Raw genomic sequence first — 22,575 nt, forward strand, 5'->3', positions numbered from 1 at the left:
GTGCATGGTGGAAATATGCAATCTTATGTTCTATTTGGAGTTAGAATCAGTCCTGGTTTCCAAATATGCTCTGTAGATGTTTGTTAATCATTTGCAAATTGCTTTGATCACGATAGCAATGACCCCAAATTGTATATGGATAACATGATGCTTTAAGGAAAATTCGCGAAGAACATGTCTTTGCCCTACAAATATCGTAACCAACAATTAATCATTATTGTCTAAAATAAAAATAAGGCAATGAAGAAAGGATTTAAATAATTAATATATTAAAAAAATTAAGATATTATCGACGTGGTATTCAAGTGATTGAGCGAATTATTGGTAAATTGTGAATTAAAGTTAATGTAATTTTTAGAATTTTTTGTTGGAAAATTTGTAAAATGTTTAAAAAAAATTAGACTAGTTGATAGAATGACAAGAGTTATATTATTTTCAAAATAAATTTTCATAAGATGACCACTGGCCTCAAGCTACAACGTTTTTGTTTTTTTTTTTTTATCTTAAAGCAATTTGGGCAGAGATGAACAACATTTCAATCCAACTCTAACAAAATTGAAGTTTTCCCACATGATCATCCACACTAAGTAATAGATCCCTTACCATCACGTTGTCCATATACACCAGTATTGTGGGCCATTGCATATATCTATCGTGATCAAAGCAATTGCTAACAAAGTTCTACATTGCTTCCTTTGAAACCAGGGCTAATTCTAACCCCAAATAAAAAGTAAGATTGCATATTTCCACTAGGCCACTGAAACCTTTATATTGATAGGTGGGAAAAGCTGTTTCAAAAGATATTTTTGCCAAATCCCTAATCCTTGTCTTGGCAATCACAGCTACGAAACAAGACCTAATTTTTCCAACAAAATGATTCGTAACTTTGTGAATTCAAAAGCTAGTTTTAGTCTTGCAAGTGCAAATTAAATTATGTGAGTCCACTATTGCAACACTAGGAATTCTTTCCTATTTCAGTGTTTATCCTGTAAAAGCACAACTCATATAACACAATTGTCTTCCCACCAGATAACATAAATATATTTCTGAATCGAATAAAACAATGCTATAAATATTAGTTTAGCTCTTATAAAGCAGTGACTTCCAACATTCTATGCTATTATTCAAATTAAAGCAGCGCCCAAAAATTCTGAAGAAAGGTACACTTGTTTTAATCAGATATCCTATAAGGAAAGAGTTCACAAATGTAACCTCAAATTTGAGGTGAAAACAAACTTTCATGGTAAACATGCACATCCAACCCAAGTTTGTCCCAAATCCTAGGATAATCGAACCTACCATCATTTGAGTTATACAGAACTAATTTGGGAGGTGTAGTTCTCAACAGAACAACACCATTTTCCGAAATGCACAAAGGGTCCAAGGAGAAATAATACCATCCAGACCCAATGTCAGGTATTATCATCAATTTAGTCCAAGACTCATGAACCCCATACTCCTTCATCAGCCACAATGCCCAGTGAGCTTTCTTGGAATCAAGCAAACAAAAACAAAGACAGTCACGAATGACATTAAGCGTGGAAATGAAATCTTTGTCGTGGCCCCCATCAGGCAGCAATACTTCACCATAACTCTCCTTTCCCAGATCAAAGAAAAGAACCATCCATTGATCTTTGTTAAGAACACCTCCCCAAGTTATCCAATTCAGAGTTCCACTCACAAATTTTCCTAACCTACTATAAGCATTACGACAAGGGAAATTCTGAATCACTGTCCAAGAATTTGAACTGAAGTTAAATATTTTTGTCACATATATGCGCTCACCATCCACAACTATAAACAACTTGTACTTGTCATTCACGTGATCGTAACCAAAACCATGACAAGTAACATCATCAAGAGAAACACGGTTTGGCATTCTTTTGGATCTCAATCTGGTAGAAGGGTTCCATAATATGATATTATCTTCATTAGGGTCATGCATACACAGTAACCCATTGCAAGAACCTAGAATTTCGAAGCAGTGACTCATCCAACAGGTAAGACCTTTGATAGGGATTGATGGGTTCTGAAACAGAGACTGCACAGAGAAAAATTCGATTTTGAAGCGGTCGTAAGGGACGGAAGAGACCAATCGTTGGTGGGTCATGTTTGAATCCGCGGTTGAGGTGCGAAGGTGGTCCTTCGCAAATTGGGAATCGGAGATTAGGGTTTTCCAAGATTTGCATACGCACATGAATTGCAGAAGGGATCTCACCGGAAGCCGAAGAAGGATTTCGAAGATGAGATCCTGGGGGAGTACTGGCGATCGCTGGCACGCCGGAGACTCATCGCCGGCGGGAGAATGAAGTTTAGACATCTTGGCGGGAGTTTCGAGTATCGATTTAGTAAAACGTTATCGTTTTGGTAGTGCTGGCAACGTATCCTCTTGCCAAATTGTACTTGCATTATATACATATATACACACACTTGTGTGTGTGAGAAAAATAATTAAGCATAATATGATAAAAAAAATTATTATTCTGAATTTTAAAAACAATATAACTCGTTTCAATTGGATGCTTTTAAAGAAGAATAAAATAAATCGATATTTTATTTATTTACTTATAACACTCAAACGTTCAATACCAATTTTATTAAAGAAGAATAAAATTAACAGATATTCTAATTTTTTTAGATATTTTTAAATTTCAATCTTTTAAAATATATTCTTTGTATTTAATGTAAATAATATGTATTTTGTATCTTACTAATATTCCAAAATTTTAATTTCTAATAAAATATATTTTTTAAATTACATGAAATATAATTGAATAATTTTATACCGTTTGACTTTTGAGCATCCACCTATTGTGGATTGAACTACTTATTTTAAAAGATAAAATAAATTTACTATATTAACTTAGGAGATGTATGTCATGCACAAAGTTATTTATGTTTGAAGTAGTGCACCCATGCTCTTGTAAAATTACCTATTGTAACATGTTTTAAAATTTATCATATTTTTATTTTTATTTTTATTAGGTTTTATAAGTTAAAAATTGTTAGATGTTAAAATTCTAGAATAGATCTTTTGTTTGGCATCTCTAATATATGTTGTTTAAGTTCTTCGACATGGATTACTTTAGCCGTAGTAAAATGGGTTAACTCCTCTCCTTTTGAATCTCTAAAGATTATTAAAACAAGTAACTCATGCTGCTTCTATGGGAGTTTTACATGTTTAAGAAATTAGAAATTAAAAAATTAAAAATTAAAAATAGAAAATGTATCAAATACTTTTTTATATAAAATAATTATTTTTTAAATTTAAATTTAAAGTTTGAAATCTCATAATATTTTCAAATATTTTATTGAATATGATAAAATATTAATAATTATTATTATATATTTAAAATTTCTTAAATTTAAATATTTTTAAACAATATATTCTAAATTATTTATGTAAAAACTTATTTAAATTTTTTTATTATGTATCTTCTTACTACTTGATTCACTAATAACCAGTTAATATACTCTATTAAATACTTTGAATTATTTTTATACATTAAATATTTGTTATAATTATAAAATAATAAATATTAACTTAATTTTTTAACATGTATTTTTATGTACATTAAAAAATAAAATAACACTTGTATAATATACCAAAAAACTATTAATTGAAATAAAATAAAAATATTAGAAAAAAAAATTCTAAATTCTTGTAAACATTAAGTAATTTTTTAACTCGCTCAACAAGAATAATCTCTAACTAAAAATTGGATAATTATCGCAAATTAATCAAATATTCTAAATAAATCAAGGTTCTAGTCCTATTATCGAAAGAGGAAAAAAAAAAAAAAACCCTTAACCTTGGACTGTTAGACACGTACTCGAATCACATTGCTATGTATGTTTGAAGACTGAGAGTTCCTTGCTTACTCTATCTCTTCCTGTCGCCGCTGCAACTTCAACTTGTTGTTTCTGTGAACACGATAGGATGAATCGACGCGCGAAGCTTTCCCTCTGCAACGTGTTCTTCAGAATCAGACACCCTTTTCGTCAATCTCCAATACCCACTTTCCAGATCATTCCCTTTACTCCATCGACCCAAGTCGTGCCAACCTCAAAGTTCCACTCTTTTTCCAATATCATGAGTACCCACTTGGCGATTCGTCACAATCTAAGGAGTTTCAGTGGTGGGTCTAGCGAGTTGGATCAGACCAAGGAGGTGGACACCATCAACCTCAAGTTTGCAGAAGCAAGGGAAGAGATAGAGATGGCCTTGGAGTCCAAAGACACCGTTTATTTCGATGAAGAAGCCGAGTGTGCCCGTGCTGCCGTCAATGAAGTTGTGGGCTTGTTCGAGGAGTTGTTGGCAAAATTGCCAGAGAGGGAAAGAGGAGCTTTGCAAAGGTCTATGGGTCTCAAAATTGAACAATTGAAGGCTGAACTTCAACAATTGGATGAGTAGGAGATTTTATTGTTTGATGGTTGTGAGTTATGCTAGTCAATTTTTCCAACTCTAGAAAATTTTAGCTGACACAATTATATTAGGGTGTTTTATTGGCTGTAATTTTGAATAAATGCATTAGAATTCGGAAGCCACAATTTTATGACCTGTTCTGTTTGTAGGGATTGATTACTCAAGTTCTTTTATGTTGTTATTCTTTTTGCATTTCCACTAGTTTTATTATTGGTTTAATGTGACATTCATTTGCATTCTGTCCACTTTAGGTTTTTCTGATAGTTATTAAACAGGTGAAGGAACACATTGATTGATATGTTTATAAAACTACTGGAAATAGAAAGTAACAATCAATATACTCAAGAATGCCCTTAATATAAAAGCTAACATAGTGACAATTGTTTAACAAATAGTTTAGAACTTGTAGAATGACCCCAATTAATATTATAGGCAATGAAACTAGATAAACATTATTGCAATTTGATATCGAAGTAGGGAAACAGTTCATAGATAGTACTACCTTGGATGAATATACCCAGAGAGATAGAAAGAGAAGAGTAATAGATGTGATATGGATATAATGTGACATAAAGAGAAATGAGTAGTGCTAATTGGTGTTGATAATGTTGGAATGTTCATAAATCAGAATTAAATAAAATAACATCAAAATCAAAGAGACTTCATATGGTAATAGTATATCCATGAGATCCTTCTCAGTTTTATTGTGTCCATTCAATTCAAGAAGCAATTCAGGTCGGTGCTTGCAGTAATCAATATATATGGGCAAGCATTCCAGCCATGGTATTCCTATACTTTTTAATCCATAGGAAAGGGTCTTGCTCTCCAGATTTTAATGAAGAATCCAGTGGAGACAAGAGAGGATGCAAAGCAGGATTAGGTTGTGTCACCAGCAGCAGCAATAGTATCATTTAGGTCATTCCTCAATACACAAAACTAAAGCTGTTGTTACATATTATCTCTTAGTCCTGCCCAATGGAGGTTGTCACTGCTTCCAATAGCCAGCTTGGCCTCTCCTTTTACTTCTTAATTATCTCTGTCTCTACTGCAATGCACATTCTTTGTGGACAAAAAATAATCTAATAAGCATCGCCAAATTTGAAAACTAGTTTGTTTTTATTTATTCTTTAGGAGGTTTACTGTTTTAATTATATCTATTGACCTTGAATTATAGCAATTATGTCAATTGTATTCAATGCAAAAATGTGAACCATATTTCTAAATAGCTCACCACTTGTCCCTAGTTGCTGCACGTGATCCATTCACTTATCTTGAGGTTTAGGAATGTGTTAACCAGAAAATTCTCAATATAGGAAATTTTATGTAGAAGATGTTTGATCTTATAAGATGCCATTGTTAACTGTTGTGTATCTTGTCCAAAACACAATCGTTTTGGATGCTGCCTGATATGCATTATTACATAAGAACCCGTTTTCTTGAATCTGCATTATTACATATAGTTACTTTATGGTCTGAACATTGAAGGAACAGATGGTGCGCAGTTAGCTTAAATGTTGGATTCTTTGGAGCGGGTAGAAAATGACAGATCGTGCCACCCACATGAGAGAGTTTTTTTCAAGGAACTAGATTAATTTTCAACATTCATCCACGGACTAAATTCTATAATCAGAAATTAAAAAAATCGAGGTTATTCTTGAAAAATCTATTTATTAAAACTTCAAAATTCGAAGTTGGAATTGGTCCTTAAGGATAATGAAAGAAACAGAGATAAAGGTATTTTGTTTTTTATATATTGACAAAATTTGCTACCCTACAAACAACAAAGTGTTTTTTTTGGGGGGGGGGGGGATGAATGCAATATAAGAATGGAGATTCGGAGTGCAAAGTGATGAACATGACGATTCTGCCTTTTGACCAACAACATTGTCTGAAAAATCAAAGCGCAGGTGTTGAAGGAAATGTAGTGTCTGCTAAGACATGGAAGAAGGAGAGACAAGCATGGCTTGTTTCTTTTTGTCTCCCAACACGCTGCAATCTTGGCCCCCACTCTTAAAACCTCTCCATAAACCATGCATCAATCATTACACTGTTTTCCTGTTCTGTAAGAGTCAGTGTCCACGTTTATATTTCAGTTACATCATTCATAAATTTCATGGTTATTAAGGAGTGTTTAAAGAAGATTTTTCTTAGAAATCACAAGAAGAACATATAATGTATATTTTCTTAATCAGTGTTACATTTTTCAAATTAATTTAACTAAACTCGTTACCCGGGGAGTATTGAGTAATAGTTGGATGGAATTTAATTAATGTGATTACATTATGTACACTTAAAAATAAATCAAGTTTTTGCATGGTAAAAGCATTAATTTGTTACGTAGAAAAAGCATACGTTTTGTCCAAAGCTACTACTATTATTTTTCAAGGAAACTTCCGGGCCATGCATGTTCAGTATTTTTCCTGTCAACTTCACGCCTTTCGGTTGTCTCTCTTGAACTCTTTGGTCGATGTGAGACCTAAAGTCGTCAAAGAAATTATTTGTGTAGAATCAGATAAGAGCTAGAGTAAATTTGTTTTTTCAGTAAATAATAAATGTGTACTTATTTTAAATTTAAGTTAAAAGAATGCTAACAAGAAAGAGTATGTTACTAGGTTTTTTAAAGAGGAAATGTACGGTAACTATAATTTATTAAAATTTAACACTAAATATTTCTTTAATTGTCTACTTTTAAAGTACTCACATTTAAAAGGTCCTTTCCCCTAAGAAAATTATCAGCAGAATTTCAGGCACAAGAACTGGGACCATTCAACTAGCATAAATGACAAACTTTCGGTGCCATGTCAAGTCCACTCAGCCGACTATTCAAGCTTCAGCAAATCATCGACATGGATTAGCAACTTGAAAGATGACATGAAAGATCATAATTATTCGGCTGTACTAGATGGTGAAACAAGAGTATTGCTACTTCCCAATCACATAACTGGCATCTGTATTTCTAAAACTGTACAACAACAATAGCCGCTTGAATGAATTCTCTCTAGCTTCCTACTCTCAAGTTTCCACATGAACAGCATCTTTTTGTCATCTGGGAAGAGATGAAAATCATCCACTAAACATTGGAAGTAAAAGAAAAAAAAGAGGAAAATATCAACTGTGATTTGAGGACTGCTTTATTAGAGGCTGAGAGGTCTTGGCCATCTCCTCAGGCTGGCTCTTTACCTCCATTAGCAATGCAACCACTTCCTTCATTGTGGGGCGTTCTGTTGGGGAAGAGTTCACACAGAACATAGCAATTCCAAGTGTTTGAAGCATCTCTTGCACCATTTGATCTGGTAGACCTTGGAGCTTCGTGTCTAGTATTGATACTGCTGGTTCAAAGCTTCCCATCTTCCTCTTCACCCACTCAACTATGTGTTGTCCATCTCCAACATTGGGTTCCACAGCACTACGCCCACTTAGTATCTCTAGCAAAACCACCCCATAACTATAGACATCACTCTTCTCTGTTATGTTCATGGAGTAGCCATATTCTGCATTGATGATGAAACATGATTAGAATTTAAAGCTTAAACCAATAGCAATAAATTACAAAAAATTGATCTCCAAATATTTCAGGGCTTGAACTGAACTGGTGCACATTGTTTCTATTTTGGCTGTCATGTGACTATTCAAGTCTGTTTTTGGTGATGCAAACTAAAATTAATTGAAATCAACAAATATAAGGGCATTAATTATGTAAATTATGCAAAGAATAAAAGTCAAGTACACTTGCCTGGGGCAATATAACCATAGGAACCAGCAACTCTGGACATTGCATGATGATAATTTGGTGAATTCATTAGCTTTGCAAGACCAAAATCTGCAAGATATGCCTCAAATTTGGAATCTAGGAGTATGTTATTGCATTTAACATCCCTATGAAGAATTGCGGGGACACAATCATGATGCAGGTAAGCTAGACCCTGAGCTGATCCAACAGCAATCTTGTATCTAGTTTCCCAGTCCAAGTTCCTGTTCCCTTGCAAAAGCTGTCTCAGATTACCATTTGGGATGTAGTTATAGAGAAGAAGATTGACACTTCTGTTAGAACAATAACCTATGAGCCTCACAATGTTCCTATGCCGAATGTACCCAAGAATCTGAATCTCAGCAGCAAAAGAATCCACCATTTCATCTGCTTTGTTTGCTTTCCAAAGCTTCTTCACTGCTATCAACTCCCCATTTGGCATCTCAGCTTTATACACAACACCAGAGCAACCCTTTCCAATCACATTTTCATCTTTCAAGCAATCCAAGATATTATCTATGGTGAAGTTTAGTTTCTGAAATGGAATGAAAGTCCAAGGATAAGAGAAATCCTCAGCTCCTGAGGTGGAGGTTGATGCCCCCAAAGTTTTTGAAACCCTGTACCTGTGATCTCGAGTTACTAGAATCCAGGATGCAATGAGAATTATAGTAACTGAGGCTAAAATTACAGTGATCAGAGCTATGGTTTTTGCAGATTTCAAACCATTTTTTCGAATCAGACTTGAAGAACATGTAGTCCCATCAATGGACTGACATAGGTGGGGGTTCTGAAGATATGAATTAGAAGATAGAGTTCTGAAGAATGGAGTTACCGGGATAGGACCTGAGAAATTGTTGTAGGAGATATTGAGGGAAGTGAGACTAGTGAGAGAACCCAGAATCTCAATTCCTCCATAAAGCCTATTATGAGAAAGGTCAAGTGATTGTAACTGTGTCAAAGCAGACATTGAATCTGGGATTTCTCCTGTGAAAGCATTTGAGCTCAAGTCCAAACTGATGGTTAAGCTTGTAACATAACCAATCTCAGATGGTATGCTACCAGAGAGGCTGTTGTAACTCAAATCCAGTAGAGTTAGCTTCTGCAAATTCCTAATGGATTTTGGGATTGATCCACTCAGCAGGTTATTGTTGAGGATGAGCTTGTTCAAATAGCTGAAGTTTCCAAAGCTCCAAGGAATTTCACCTGTCAAACTGTTCCTACTGAGATCAAGCTGCTCCAAATTTTCAAGTTCCCCAATCACAGATGGAATTTCCCCAGTGAGGTAGTTGTTATGCACATCTAAAAGCTCAAGAACTGTGATGTTGGCTATCTCCACTGGTAAGTTTCCAGAGAAGTGATTCATGTACAAGTCAAGAAACACCAGATTCTGCAACTGCCCTATCTCTTTAGGAATGTGTCCTGAAAGCTGGTTTTCTCCAACCCTCAGTCTCACTAAAGACTGGCAGTTTGCAACACTTGGTGGCAACCTTCCTGCTAATGAATTTCCCAGAAGCAGAAGCTTACTCAGCTTATTCAAGCTGAAAATTTCTTCTGGGATAGAACCTGTTAGCTTGTTCCTTGAAAGGTCAAGTACGTAGAGTTCTGTGCAGTTTCCAAAAGAGGGCGGTATGGTTCCAGACACCAAATTACCCCACAAGAAAAAACTCTGCAAAACCTTCAACTTGCCAACCTGCCATGGAATGGTACCTGATAACTGATTCTTGTCGAGCTGAACAGTGGACAGACTAGTGCAGTTGCTCAACTGCGATGGTATTTTACCTGTGAGTGAATTGTCTGATAGATGAAGCTGTTCCAGAACCACCAGCTTCCCAAAGTCCCCTGGTATTTCACCTGAGAGGTCATTAGAAGAGACATCGAATATAACAAGCGATGAACAATTGGAAAGATCAGCTGGGATTGGCCCTGACAATGCATTGCCCCAAAGAAGCAAGCTAGTAAGTTTTTGCAGCTTACTCAATTGAGAAGGGATAGAGCCAGTGAGCTTATTCATGTGAAGATACAGATTTCTCAACTCTGAGCACAACCCGAGTTCTGGTGGTATTGAACCAGAAATATCAGTATCATAAAGTGCTAAAGTTTGTAGATTGATCAAATTACCGAATGAAGAGGGAATGGAGCCAGAAAGTCCAGTGGCAGCTGCACCAAATGTGGTGAGGTTTATGAGTAGGCCTAACTGTGATGGGATTTGTCCAGTGAGATATGGGTTACCCCCTATCCGAAACTGCTGCAAAGATGTCAAAGAGCCTAACTGTGATGGGATTGACCCGTTAAGAAGATTGTCTTGGAGGCAAAGAACTTCAAGTGAACTAAGATTAGCAAGATGTTGTGGAATGCTTCCTGTCAATCTGTTGGAGTTCAAGAAAAGGAACTGAAGTGAAGAGAGCCTTCCAAGTTCAGCAGGAATGGAACCAGTGAGAGAGTTTGAGGAGAGGTCAAGCAGTTGAAGATGGGAGAGTTGACCAAAAGAGGATGGGATGGAGCCAGAGACATTGGTCGAAGAGAGATTGAGAAGTTGTAGCATTGATAAAGAGGAGAGTTGAGGAGGTAAATAGGAAAGGTTGAGGAAAGTATCTGGAATAGAGAGTGAAATGACTCTACCTTGTGGTGAGCAAGTAATGCCTTTCCAAGAACACGGTGTTAAGCTTGATGGATTCCATGAGGAGAGTACAGAAGGTGATGATTTTGCAGCTGGACCAGCTGCTGACAGAAGAGAAAGAAGTGTCTGTCCATCAGGTGAGAGACAAGTGACTTCTATATTTGTCAGGGTGAGGAATAAGAACAACAAGGAAAATAACCAAGCAGTAACACCACGTGGAACAATGTTTTCCATTTGGATTGTGAAAATGACTTGGTGTTGGAGATTAAGAACTGGAATTAATGGAGTGTTGGTTGAAAGTTGTCAGTCAGTCTTGCAGCTATTGAAGATGATGATGATTGATGAAGTTGAAGTTGATAAAAAGTCCACTCTAGGAGACCAAGTGCATGTGAAAGAGAGTCTCCATTGCTTAAGTTTCACACTAACGTTTTCAATACCAGCATGTGAAACAAAGGAGACTGTATCATGTATCTTGAAGAAGGAAGATTACACAGCTGAGATGGACAATGAATAATGATACCTATTTCTGTGTCTTACCAGAAGACCACACAACTCTAATTTGCTTGCTGCTATTTCTTTATTTTTGGTAAAATGGTGATGTGAACGGTGGCATAGCCATCTAAGTTCTGGCAGTTTTGGTGTATGCACCATTATTGGTTTCCATGATTCGCGTGGCTGCTTACAGGTAATAATAACAAAAGAGTTTAGCTCAACGGTGATAGTGCGGTGGCTGAGCTTTTTTAGAGTTCAATGCACTTTGAAAACCTCCCCTCCCAATATCTCGTGTACATTTAAATACTTAGGCTAGTTTTTATTTCATTGATTTGGCTGTATTAGTTGTTCTGTACATTTACCAAATTGGCCTTCATTATTTAGTCATTAAGATATAGAGGGAATGTATGAATGGGGACAATGTTGAGAGTTTATAAAAAGCCAAGTGTTCTCCTCTCCTGTCACTCACACTCTCCCTTCCCTTTTCATTATCTACTATTTGGAGAGGAGTGGGGCTTCCCTGTTTGTTCTTGTATCTGCATGCTGTGGTAACTGATGACTGATTTATAAAACACACCAAAATTCTCACGCCTCTGATAAATTCTGTGAACAGCATAACCTGTAAATTTGACTAATTTAATTGATAAAAATTGTTTGCTATATGAAAAAAAAAAGTAATTAAATTTAATAAAAATTATGCCTTTTCTCTCTAACAACTGTATTAATGAATCTAAATCATACAACTTTTTTTTTTTGACAAATATTAACTCAAAAACTGATTAAGGATTAAAAAAATTTTGCTATTAAAAAAGTGTAACAACATATTATTCTTATGATTTCTAATATATCTCTAATATACTTTTGTGAACAAGTACACATGTATGAAGACCCAACATTTTTCAATGTGAAGAGTGAAATTTTGTGAGGTCTGTGACTGAGAGCAATGTTGGTGTAAACATCAGTCCTCATAAATCAACGCCTAAAAAGACAAAATGCCCTTAATAATCAAGGTCCTAAAAAATGTAAAATAGTAGTCCGTGCATCAATGTGACAAAATGGGGCGCTGTGGATAAGTTTTCGCTATCTCAATTCTGCTGGTTAGGGCTCCAATTGGGACAATGCAAGAGTTTCAGAGCTGTGTGTTTATGTGCAAATATGTCCATGGAGTTGGGCATAGCACACTCTGTAAGATTGCCTTCTAGGGAACAGAAATAGCACTTTGATGATAATATAAGGAGTGAGGCAGTTTGGGAGAATGTGAAAGGTTAAAGGGTTAGAGTAAGCAAAACAATTTCAATGTCTTCCTCTTTGCATAAACTAAGCATCCTAAAACGTGGCCTTGTTTTTAAATACTAAGTACTTGTAATTTAAAAAGGGCATGAAGTGCAAGGTAGCGTAGTTATAGAGGAATTCCGATAGGAGGAGCAATAACATGGTGTGCATAGGGAAGAAATTGATAGAGTAAATTTGTAAGTTTTAATTTTGTTTGTTTGTACCTTTTTAACTGTTTGATTACTGTTTTGAGGATGGAATTAAGAAAGGTTAGAGTGATTTGGTTACCGAGGAGGAGGTGGTGGCTTTGTTTTGGGAGTGGAGCAAAAGAAATTTGTGTCACATGACAGAGAGAAGGTTTTGGAATAAATTAGGGCACAGGTAACGATTAGGGTTTTTATTAAGGTTTAGGTTTTGACTGTTTTCTTACATTTCAGCTGCACGAGGCTTATCTCCCATTAATGTCACAAAATTTTAAAACTGGAAACCTTTTGGAATGGTACCTATGATATTCTTACGCTTTTAAAAATTTTGAGACAAAGTTATAGTAGTAATTTTCTAAATTTAATCGAAGTTTTATTTTTGTTTTACTTTTGAATATTTAATTTAGATATTTATATTGTATGTTAATATTTATTGTTTATAATTATTTTATTTTATTTGGGAAAAATTTCCTCTTGTAAAGAAACATGTGATTTAAAAAATTATTTAATAAATTTGAATTTATGATGAAGAATAATTAATAGTATCACTGCAGAGTCAAAGATTTAGTTGTCGATTTTATTAACATAAAATTTCAGGTTTTATTTTAAATATTTCAAAATTGTATTTTTATATTTAAAATTATATTTATTTTTAATGCTTAAAAACAATTTTAAAAATCAGTGTTAACAATTTTTTTGGGTAATGACGTGACTTTTACAGTATTGGGGTGGTTTGCAAGCAACTAAACTGGTTTCACTAATCGGAATAACACTGATTTGGGCATTAGTTAATTATACATGTCAAAATTTGCAATATAAATGTAAGATGAGTCCATATTCTCCCCTAGAAAGCCATATATATAACACCTAGAATTATCATTAACTAAGTGTGTGGATTAGTCTTAATTAGCTACCAAAATGGTATAGTTATTCGTGAAAAATAGTTCTGATAATGTGCATGTCCTTCCTGTAACGTATAGTGTAAACCAAGATCTTCATATTTTTCGTATACCGTAATTACATCTCATATAACATATATAATCAAACTAAAGAATGCACATATCATCTTCTTTTCCCCTTTTTTGGGCTACGCTAATTTAAATAACGATCATAAAAGACTAAATAAGTTAGGGGGAAAGTAGTTTAACCCTAAGGAGCAAAGAGTCGCATGAAAAAAGATTCGAACTTTACTTTAATGCGCCGCTACATATACAACATGCTAATATTGATTAATATGTACACAAAGAATACTAAACAAAATAGTTTTTATTTGGATCACATTATGATTCATGATGGTAGATATAACTCTTGTCTAAAAAATATTTGTTGATTGAGTTATGTGGCATACCCTTATTGGACATGAGTGAATCCATTAAGATAAGAAGCTGGACTCAAAAGCAACCAGAGACAAACCTTGGCTCTACACTCTGCAGCTAACTACACAGGGAACAGGTATCTATTATTCTATTTGGTTTTCTTTAAATGATTGTTTATTTGAGCATATATAAGTTTAAATTTTTATCCATTCAAGTGTATAAGGATCTTTATACTAAGTAGTGCATATAAGATTTATAGACTAGTGGATATTGGGTTCCCTTGTTTTCAGGGTTCCTACTTCATAGATTAAGGGTCAAAAGAAAAAATGGAAAATAGTATATATATGATGTGTAGCTTATGGTGAGGTGCAAGAAATGAATTTGAAGTGTTGATGATAATTATTTGATCAGCATGCATATATTCTAATTATAGTTAAGCTTATAGAGCCCCAAACCCTATAATGGTAATAGGAGGTGACAATTTAATCGCCTAAGATTCTTTTAGGATGAATTCACTTATTAATTAATTAATTTGTCTGTGTCTTGCAGCTGTTTAAACAATGAGACTTGTGATTTTTAATAAACAATGCAAAGAAATTCTAAATGAAGAGGACAAAGGAGATCAACTTAAGCCGTAGTTCCTATATATAAGTGCAAAACAAACAGTTGTAGTATCTTAATTAATCACATTAAAATCGTGTAAAAACTAGTCTTAATTTATGATTATAAATAAATTCTCTCATAATTTTCTGTCATTGATAATGTTTTATTTTTAATACAAACTATGGTATATACAAAAGTTACATATATTAAATAAATATATTACGTGAGAGATTAGACCAAGCCAGCAGAATTAACCAGATTCAATAATAATACCTTCAAGAATATAATAAAAAACAGTTGATGATATTTTAATGTTTTCTTAATTTCATGTGTAACAATCAAATTATGAAATACAAACATGTTAAATAATATTAATAATAATATAAAAAATTAAATCTTTCAAACTCATCAGTACACTTAATTGAGCTAACGATCTTTTTTCTAATATTGAGAAATTTTTTTTTTTCAAATATCATGATTAGCAAAGCTAACTAAAGTGAAAAAAATGATGATAAAAATAATTATACATATGAAAAATTGTGTACCAGCATAGAAATTGCTAACATTTTAGGGTGTCATACATGATGAACAACTATTGAAATAAAATTAAAACAAAACCTCGAAATTAAATAAGACACGCATATAGGCACAGACAACAAATGATGGGTTTTTGACTACCTACATATTTTATTATTATCACTATTGTTTTTATATAAAGTTCAATACATAGTTGAATCATGATTTCTTTTCTTTTTTTTTTAAGATGCAAGCAAACCCACAGAATTTTCATTCAATTATAACCAAATACAAGGAATCGACATCAATGCACGAACATTTCGTTTCAAATGAGGATTACAAGTCGACAAGAGTCACAAGACAGCTCAATTGATAAAGCACAATTACTATAGAAAGAAGATGAATACCTTAACGCCAAACAAGTATTAGAACTGTAAGTTTAAAGTCTTATTTTTTCTTCTCCTCGAATATCCCCTTGACCTGTCAATTTGAGAAGAGAAAAGGTTTGTTTTTCAAGAAAAATAACAATGTAATTTTTTCAACTGTTCACTCAATTTATAGGCAAGGTAAATCAGTAAAAAAATTCAGATTTTTTATGTTAACTGTTAATTAAGGATCAAATAGTGTTTTGATGATACTCAAATTATTTTTTCTTGTTTTATTTAGCTTTTTTATTTTCTAATCCTTCTCTTTTGCAGATTGTTATTCTTTATTTATCATTCACCTAAATTTCAGATTAATTCTATTTATATGCATATTGTTTATTAGGATTTCTTTTTTATTATTTATTATTAGTTTAGTTAATGAATGTTATGCTATGAGTATCTGAACAAATGTAGATGTCAAAACTTTTTTTTTTTTTAAGAATAAGATAATTTAATTTATAAATACATATAAAAATAAGTGTTTATTATAATACTCATAAACTTAAAACGATATTTCATATTCTCTTTAAGTTAACGATTATGATTTTTTGAATATTTTAAAAATAAAAAAATATTAACAATTTTTTTCTTCAAGATTATATAAGAAAGGATATCAATTTCTCTAAATTAAAAGAGGTGTCATAGATTTTATCTAAAAAAATTGTAAAATAACGATAAATACTAAATATCAAAAGAGAAAAAGAAAGAATTCGCATACCAATTATCCATAACTTATTTCGTTGTTAAGATTACCCATTGTTTTTATTTTCGTGGTAAAGAAATATCCATGGCTCAAATAATTTCTCCCAACCCTCAAGTTAAATAGCGGGCCTTGGGCTATGGCCCATTTTATTGAATGAATATCTCGGTTCTTATTTTTTTGAAACTTGGGCTAATTTAAGGATAAACAAAAAGAGTTCTTGCCACAAAATAATCGAGATGGAAATTTTTTCCATATAAATGTAAAGTACACTTCTTTTTTATTTTTTTTATTTTTCTCCTCTGTTTTTTTCTTTTTATCAATTTTGTTTTTTTAATGAAAATAGTTAAGTTAGAAATTTTACACATATGTTGGTGAACTCGTATGAATTTGACAAAACTAAAGGATTCAAAATCGCGAATGAACACTTGATGAGATAATTTCTTTCGTCACTCGAGGAGAAGTCCACAAAGAACCAACTTCACAGTGCTCACTTTGTTGCCTCTAATTTCAGTGTTGGGGATGAGAAGAAAAATAGTTACGACACAGTACAAAATCATTAATTGCAAGGTAAGAATGGTTTAACGGTATATGTATATTATTCGATACATTTTCTGTGATTGGATGATTAAAATTTTAAAATAATGTTTAAAAATTAATTAATGTCATAAGTATTTTTTTTTTTTTTAAATTGATATTTTACAAAATTATACTAAACAGTATTTTTAAATTAGTATATTGTTAATATCTTTGTAAAAATATTGCAAGAAATATGGTTATGTGGTGCGTAAAATTACTTCCTCAAGCAAACAAGAAAAAAAAACTCAGGCCTAAAAAGTCAAGTAATGCTAAACAAGGATTATTATAAAAAAAACATTAAACTTAAAATTGATTTTAAATTATTAAAACTGACCAGTGTTATTAAAAAATAGTTAATGTAGTAAGAATATAAAAACATAATCAAATTTATATTTTATTTTATTATTTTTATGTATCTCAAATATTATGTTATTTAATTTACTATTTAAATGCGTAGTAAACATAACATAAAAAATAGCATAACTGCATATTGAAGGTAAGAAATTCAGTTCTGAAAATTCAAACTGAATTTTATTTCAATTTCATTGCCTGTATGTGTAACATTTTGGGTGATGATACTTTTGATTAAAACACGTTGATACTATATATTATTATTTAATCATGTATCATGATTCATCCAATTGACAAGAAATGTTATTTTTTATAATTAATTAAACCTTTTTATTTATTATATATTTTATTTAATTATATTTTTTATTTATATACTTTAATGTGTGTAATTTTAGTCCCTCTATTTTAAGTGCTCATATTTAGTTCTTTTAAAATTTTTAAATGTAATATTTTGGTCACTTTAATTACTTAAATTTAGTTCCTGTCATTTTTTAAATATGTAATTTTAGTCTCTTTAATTTTTTATATTTATTTTTTAAAATAACTAAATTAAGCCTATTTTATTGATTTATACAAATAAATAAAGAATTTATAAAACATTTAAACAGTTAGAAGGACTGAATATAAGCAATTAAAATTATGCAATTTAAAAGACAAATGTGAACAATTAAAATTGCACATTTTTAAATTAATTAAGTATAAATAATCAAAACTATTAAAACTAAAATTACAATACGTGAAAATATATTAAAAAAAGTTATTTAAAACTTGTATTTTAATTAACTATTATCAAACTTAAATTCAAAACACAAAGCTTTAACAATGTAAATAATACTCCACAAGAAAAGCATGTCTGATAATAAGCTTATGCAAGACATGGATGGACGAGAAAGAGTATAGCCAGAAAAGATAAATATATAATTAATCAATGATCCAAATATTCTTATATTTAATTCAATAACTAGATCAATGAAAGGCGTGATTGATTCAACTTAATAATAACAAAATATATATTTTTTAATTATCGTGTGATATAAAATTTATAAAAAATTAAATTGCGTGAAAATTTAAATTAATATGGAAAATCATAATGCATATTTTATAAAAATAAAACTCACAGAAAGTAGTTAATATACAAATCATACATATAGATTTTATTTCTATAAAATATACTTAGAATAAAAATTATACAATATTTCTCCTTATCAATCATCACACGATTCCAACGTTATCTTTCTATCAATTGTTTGCTTCGGATTTTTTACTGACCAAAAATACAACTAATCAAAATTCCAAATTTAACAGCTGATATATATATTTTTTAACATCTTCGGACACCTATAGGAGGATGGTGTAAATAAATAAGAAATCTAAATAATTGTAATAAAATATAAAAACAAGATAGCGTAGGTGTTTAAAACAACTATATAAATAATGTTTTCTTTTAATAACAATGATCTATGCTAATATTTTGAGTAAATTATATTCATACCATTCAATATTTTTTTAATATATTTATTTTATTTATCTTTCTCCAACTTTTTTTAATGTATACAATTTTTTATTATACATTTCATATTTATTTTTTTAATACAATTATATAAACAAGAAGTCAGAGTAATGTAAAAAATAAAAAATAAAAAATAAAATATACTATTTAAAAAAAAAGTGAATGCAAGTTAACCTTCTACTTTTATTTTTTCATGAATGGTACAATAGCAAAACAATTTTTTTATTAAAACGAGTTAATGTTATTATTTATGCTTAAACTAAAAAGTATTTTTTGCCGTTTGACTCATCATTATTATTTTCGATTAAACAGTTATAAATATTTTATACACTTTATTAGAAAAAGAAAATAATTAAAATAAGATAACATCATTAAGGAAAAAAATATTTCCATATTTATAAGAAAAACGAAAAAGAAGGGACGTGGCAATGATCTAACCGTAGATGCAAAAGAGCCCACTCAGCCCAGCATGATTGTTTTGGCACAACACAACCCCTCTATAGTCTATTCTCTACAACTCACATTCCACCGTTCTCACTACTACCATCTCACACTCTCCAAACCCTAGCCGGCACTACACACTCTCTCTCTATCTCCAGAACATGTCGAGCGCCGATCCCGAGCACCGTGAAGAGGAGGAGGCACCCGCCCCCGGCGAAGATGAGGACACCGGAGCTCACGTTGCTCCCATCGTCAAGCTCGAGGAGGTTGCCGTCACCACTGGCGAGGAGGATGAAGATCCCATTCTAGATCTGTATGCCTCTTCATTATCCTATTTTCTACCTCTTCTTTTAGATTTTTACGGTTTTGCCACTGATCGATTTGGTTTCTTTCACTGATCGCAGCAAATCGAAGCTTTACCGGTTCGACAAGGATGGGAACCAGTGGAAGGAGCGAGGTGCGGGTACCGTCAAGTTCCTGGAGCATAAGGTTTCTGGCAAGGTTAGGCTTCTCATGAGGCAATCCAAGACTCTCAAGATCTGCGCCAATCATCTCAGTATGTGCACTCTTTTCTTCATGTGCTTTTGTGTCTGCGTCGCCGATTTTGATTATGAGATTCGGTTTTCTGGTTTTGTTTTCTTGACTCTCGATTGTCGCAGTTTTGCCTACGATGACTGTGCAAGAGCATGCTGGGAATGAGAAATCTTGCGTTTGGCATGCAAGGGACTATGCCGATGGAGAACTCAAAGATGAGCTTTTCTGCATTCGTTTTCCTTCTGTTGAAAGTAAGTTCTGCGTTTTCAAGTTTCAATTTGCTGATTCTTTTGTTTAGATGCAGTTAATGTGTTGGGTCTGTAGTTCTTTTGATTTAGATCAATTTCGTGATTCTTTGTTTTTCAACTTGACATCTAGATGCCTTGGAGTTATCTGTTACCACCTAACATTGATTTGAGAATTCATCTGTTGCATTTGATAGTTGCAATTTTTAGTCACTTCACTATATTAAATCCATCTAATCTGGAATATAATATGCACGGTGTCTTATTCTGCACTCAGTATCTCCTCGGAACATTAGCATAAAGTTGTTTTTGATGAATCTCTGCTAAAACACTCACATTGCAAAGTTTTCATTAAGTCATTTGATGAGTTCAGTGTTTGAAGTACATGTTCACACTCCATGAGCTGGGAAATTATAGTCTGGCGACTTTGTCTATGCAAGTGTATTGTGGTCTTCTAGTAATTTCATTGAAAAAACTTACTTGTCTTACACTCATTGATGCATAGTCGAAGGAGAATGACCGAACTGGCTTTAACATGTGCCACTTATCAGCATATCCTCTGTTTATTTCGATATCTGTTCTCCAGCATAATTGGCTACAGTATTTTTGACAGAGAAATATTGTTGTGTAGTGTCTTGATTTATGTGGATTATCTGCACATATTCCAGAATCAATACGGGCTCTCATTAAGTGATTTAGTCATCACAAAAGATTTGAGAATATTTTATGTTCTATATCAGTATTTATAAAAGAATCTCTGACCTTAGTCAAGCTATATTTATTAGTAGTAGGAAAATTTTTAGACGTATTATATGTTTTGGCACGGCCAGTTTCTCAGTATATATCATATTTTCTTTCATGGCTTTAAGTTTCACTGAATTTAGCGCAGCCTGCTTTGGCCCAGCCGATTTGTGTGTGTGCTGCTACTGCATTATGTATTTGATTAACTGCTTTTCAAATGCAATTGATATCTCTACGATTATGAGTATAATTATCATGGCAACTCATTTATATGAATTTCCTTTTAATTTTTAAATGTAATGCGACTTATATTTTGTGTTATGTGATCTTTGGTTCTCAAGTTCTTCAGAAAACTTTAGGCTCACAGATACACGTGTACAAATCTATTTTAAACATTCACTTATGTGTACTTAATAATTAATTAAAATTACTTTAGGCACAGATTGTTCTATACCCCCTAAAAGAGGTCTTAGTTTGGTTTAGACACTCATCAGTGTATTGCCTGAATAAAAGTTTCTTTAGTTGATATTATGGTACATGTATTCACTCCATTTCAATTTCCAGGATTCAGTGTATACTTGTCATCAGTGCCGATGTCTGAAATGAAATGATTTTCCATTTACCCTTCCATGGTCTGAATGATCTATACATTGATATGCATATTAACTTTATTTTCCTAGATATGCTCTTTCCTATGCTCTATTTGGCTGAGTGGTATAGCCTATAGGAGTATTGTGTGGATGTACGAGGGGTAATTTTCTAATTGCATGTCTATATTTAATTATTTTCTGTTGGCTTGCTTTCCTTTTAGATTGCAAAAGCTTCATGGAAACATTCCAAGAAGTTGCCGAGTCTCAGAATAGAGAGGAAGAGAATGATGCATCTGCAGCAGCTGGTCTCATTGAGCAATTGAGTGTAGAAGAGAAGGCCGATGAGAAGGCCGATGGAGAGAAGAAAGATGAGAAGATATCTGATGACAAAACTGAGGAAAGAGAATCGGCATCTGCAAAAGAAAGTAAGGCAGATGAAGATAAGAAAGTTGAAGAACCTGCTTCCTCAGCTTGAGTATTACTCATTCATATTCTATACTACTCGGTGGTCTGACAAGGTTAGGGGGTTGATGGTTTTGCTGCCCGAATCTTGGGATATTCTCATACTTAATAGTCATCAGATTGTATCACTGAATTGAGCTGTTTGTGTCTTGAGTTTTTGTCAGCAGGCAAAGTTAGGGTTGAGTTTGAATTTTGTGGCTTGACTGGTTGAGCTTTCGGGGTCTGGGAGTCTTGTTATTTTCATTCTAAATATGTATTTGTTGCGAGTAATGAGTCATGTTGGTTGGGAGGGTGCAGTCGAGAAATAGTTGAGCAAGGGTTTTGGGTACAAATTGTTTGAGTTTCAGTTTTTTTCCGGACTCAAACTACATGGTTTTTTCCGCCTGTTCCTGCAGCTATATTTTTCGTCGTAAGTTTTCCGTATAGGGTCTGAAAATACAGAAAAAATAATCAGACGGTTGTCTTTCTCTTTTGTTTGGATGGCGTCTGGATTGAGTGACTGCGTAGAATGGAATGGACAAAATTACATTAAATCGAATACGGTTCTAACATAAGGTAACGTTTACATTAAATATAAATTTTAAACAAAAGGATACTTTTAAAAAAAGAAAGTTATTATGTACACGATAAAAATATAAAATATTGTAAATTATTTCATTTTTTGGATATTACCATCTGTATTGATGTAAAATATAAAATTATAGTATGCAATTAAAGTATTTAACGTGTATGAAGATGAGTACGGCATATCTAGTTTGAAGAAAGTTACATTATTTCATAGGATGGGTGTGCTTGGTTATTATT

General features: G+C 32.6%; 4 protein-coding genes across 4 annotated transcripts; 2 read left to right on the forward strand and 2 right to left on the reverse strand.

Annotated features, from left to right (window-relative positions):
- Nucleotides 1–1,213: 1,213 nt before the first annotated feature.
- Nucleotides 1,214–2,320, reverse strand: LOC113871787 (F-box/kelch-repeat protein At3g23880-like). Its single transcript, XM_027508894.1, has one exon. The coding sequence runs from the start codon at nucleotides 2,318–2,320 to the stop codon at nucleotides 1,214–1,216; it is 1,107 nt and encodes a 368-aa protein (XP_027364695.1).
- A 1,538-nt stretch (nucleotides 2,321–3,858) lies between these two features.
- LOC113873100 lies at nucleotides 3,859–4,519 on the forward strand. The gene has a single exon (XM_027511078.1). It carries the CDS (start codon nucleotides 3,941–3,943, stop codon nucleotides 4,412–4,414), a length of 474 nt encoding a protein of 157 aa, XP_027366879.1. The 5' UTR covers nucleotides 3,859–3,940; the 3' UTR covers nucleotides 4,415–4,519.
- A 3,015-nt stretch (nucleotides 4,520–7,534) lies between these two features.
- Nucleotides 7,535–10,716, reverse strand: LOC113873764 (probable LRR receptor-like serine/threonine-protein kinase At1g34110). Its single transcript, XM_027512069.1, has 2 exons — nucleotides 8,160–10,716; nucleotides 7,535–7,917 (listed from the first exon to the last, which is right to left on the reverse strand). Exons 1-2 carry the CDS (start codon nucleotides 10,714–10,716, stop codon nucleotides 7,535–7,537), a joined length of 2,940 nt encoding a protein of 979 aa, XP_027367870.1.
- Nucleotides 10,717–19,281: 8,565 nt separating this feature from the next.
- Nucleotides 19,282–22,263, forward strand: LOC113872380 (ran-binding protein 1 homolog b-like). Its single transcript, XM_027509892.1, has 4 exons — nucleotides 19,282–19,512; nucleotides 19,604–19,755; nucleotides 19,859–19,984; nucleotides 21,531–22,263. Exons 1-4 carry the CDS (start codon nucleotides 19,361–19,363, stop codon nucleotides 21,782–21,784), a joined length of 684 nt encoding a protein of 227 aa, XP_027365693.1. The 5' UTR covers nucleotides 19,282–19,360; the 3' UTR covers nucleotides 21,785–22,263.
- Nucleotides 22,264–22,575: the final 312 nt, after the last annotated feature.

Source organism: Abrus precatorius, unplaced genomic scaffold (genome assembly GCF_003935025.1).
Source record: "Abrus precatorius isolate BTA unplaced genomic scaffold, Abrus_2018 Scaffold7, whole genome shotgun sequence".
Taxonomy (NCBI): domain Eukaryota; kingdom Viridiplantae; phylum Streptophyta; class Magnoliopsida; order Fabales; family Fabaceae; genus Abrus; species Abrus precatorius.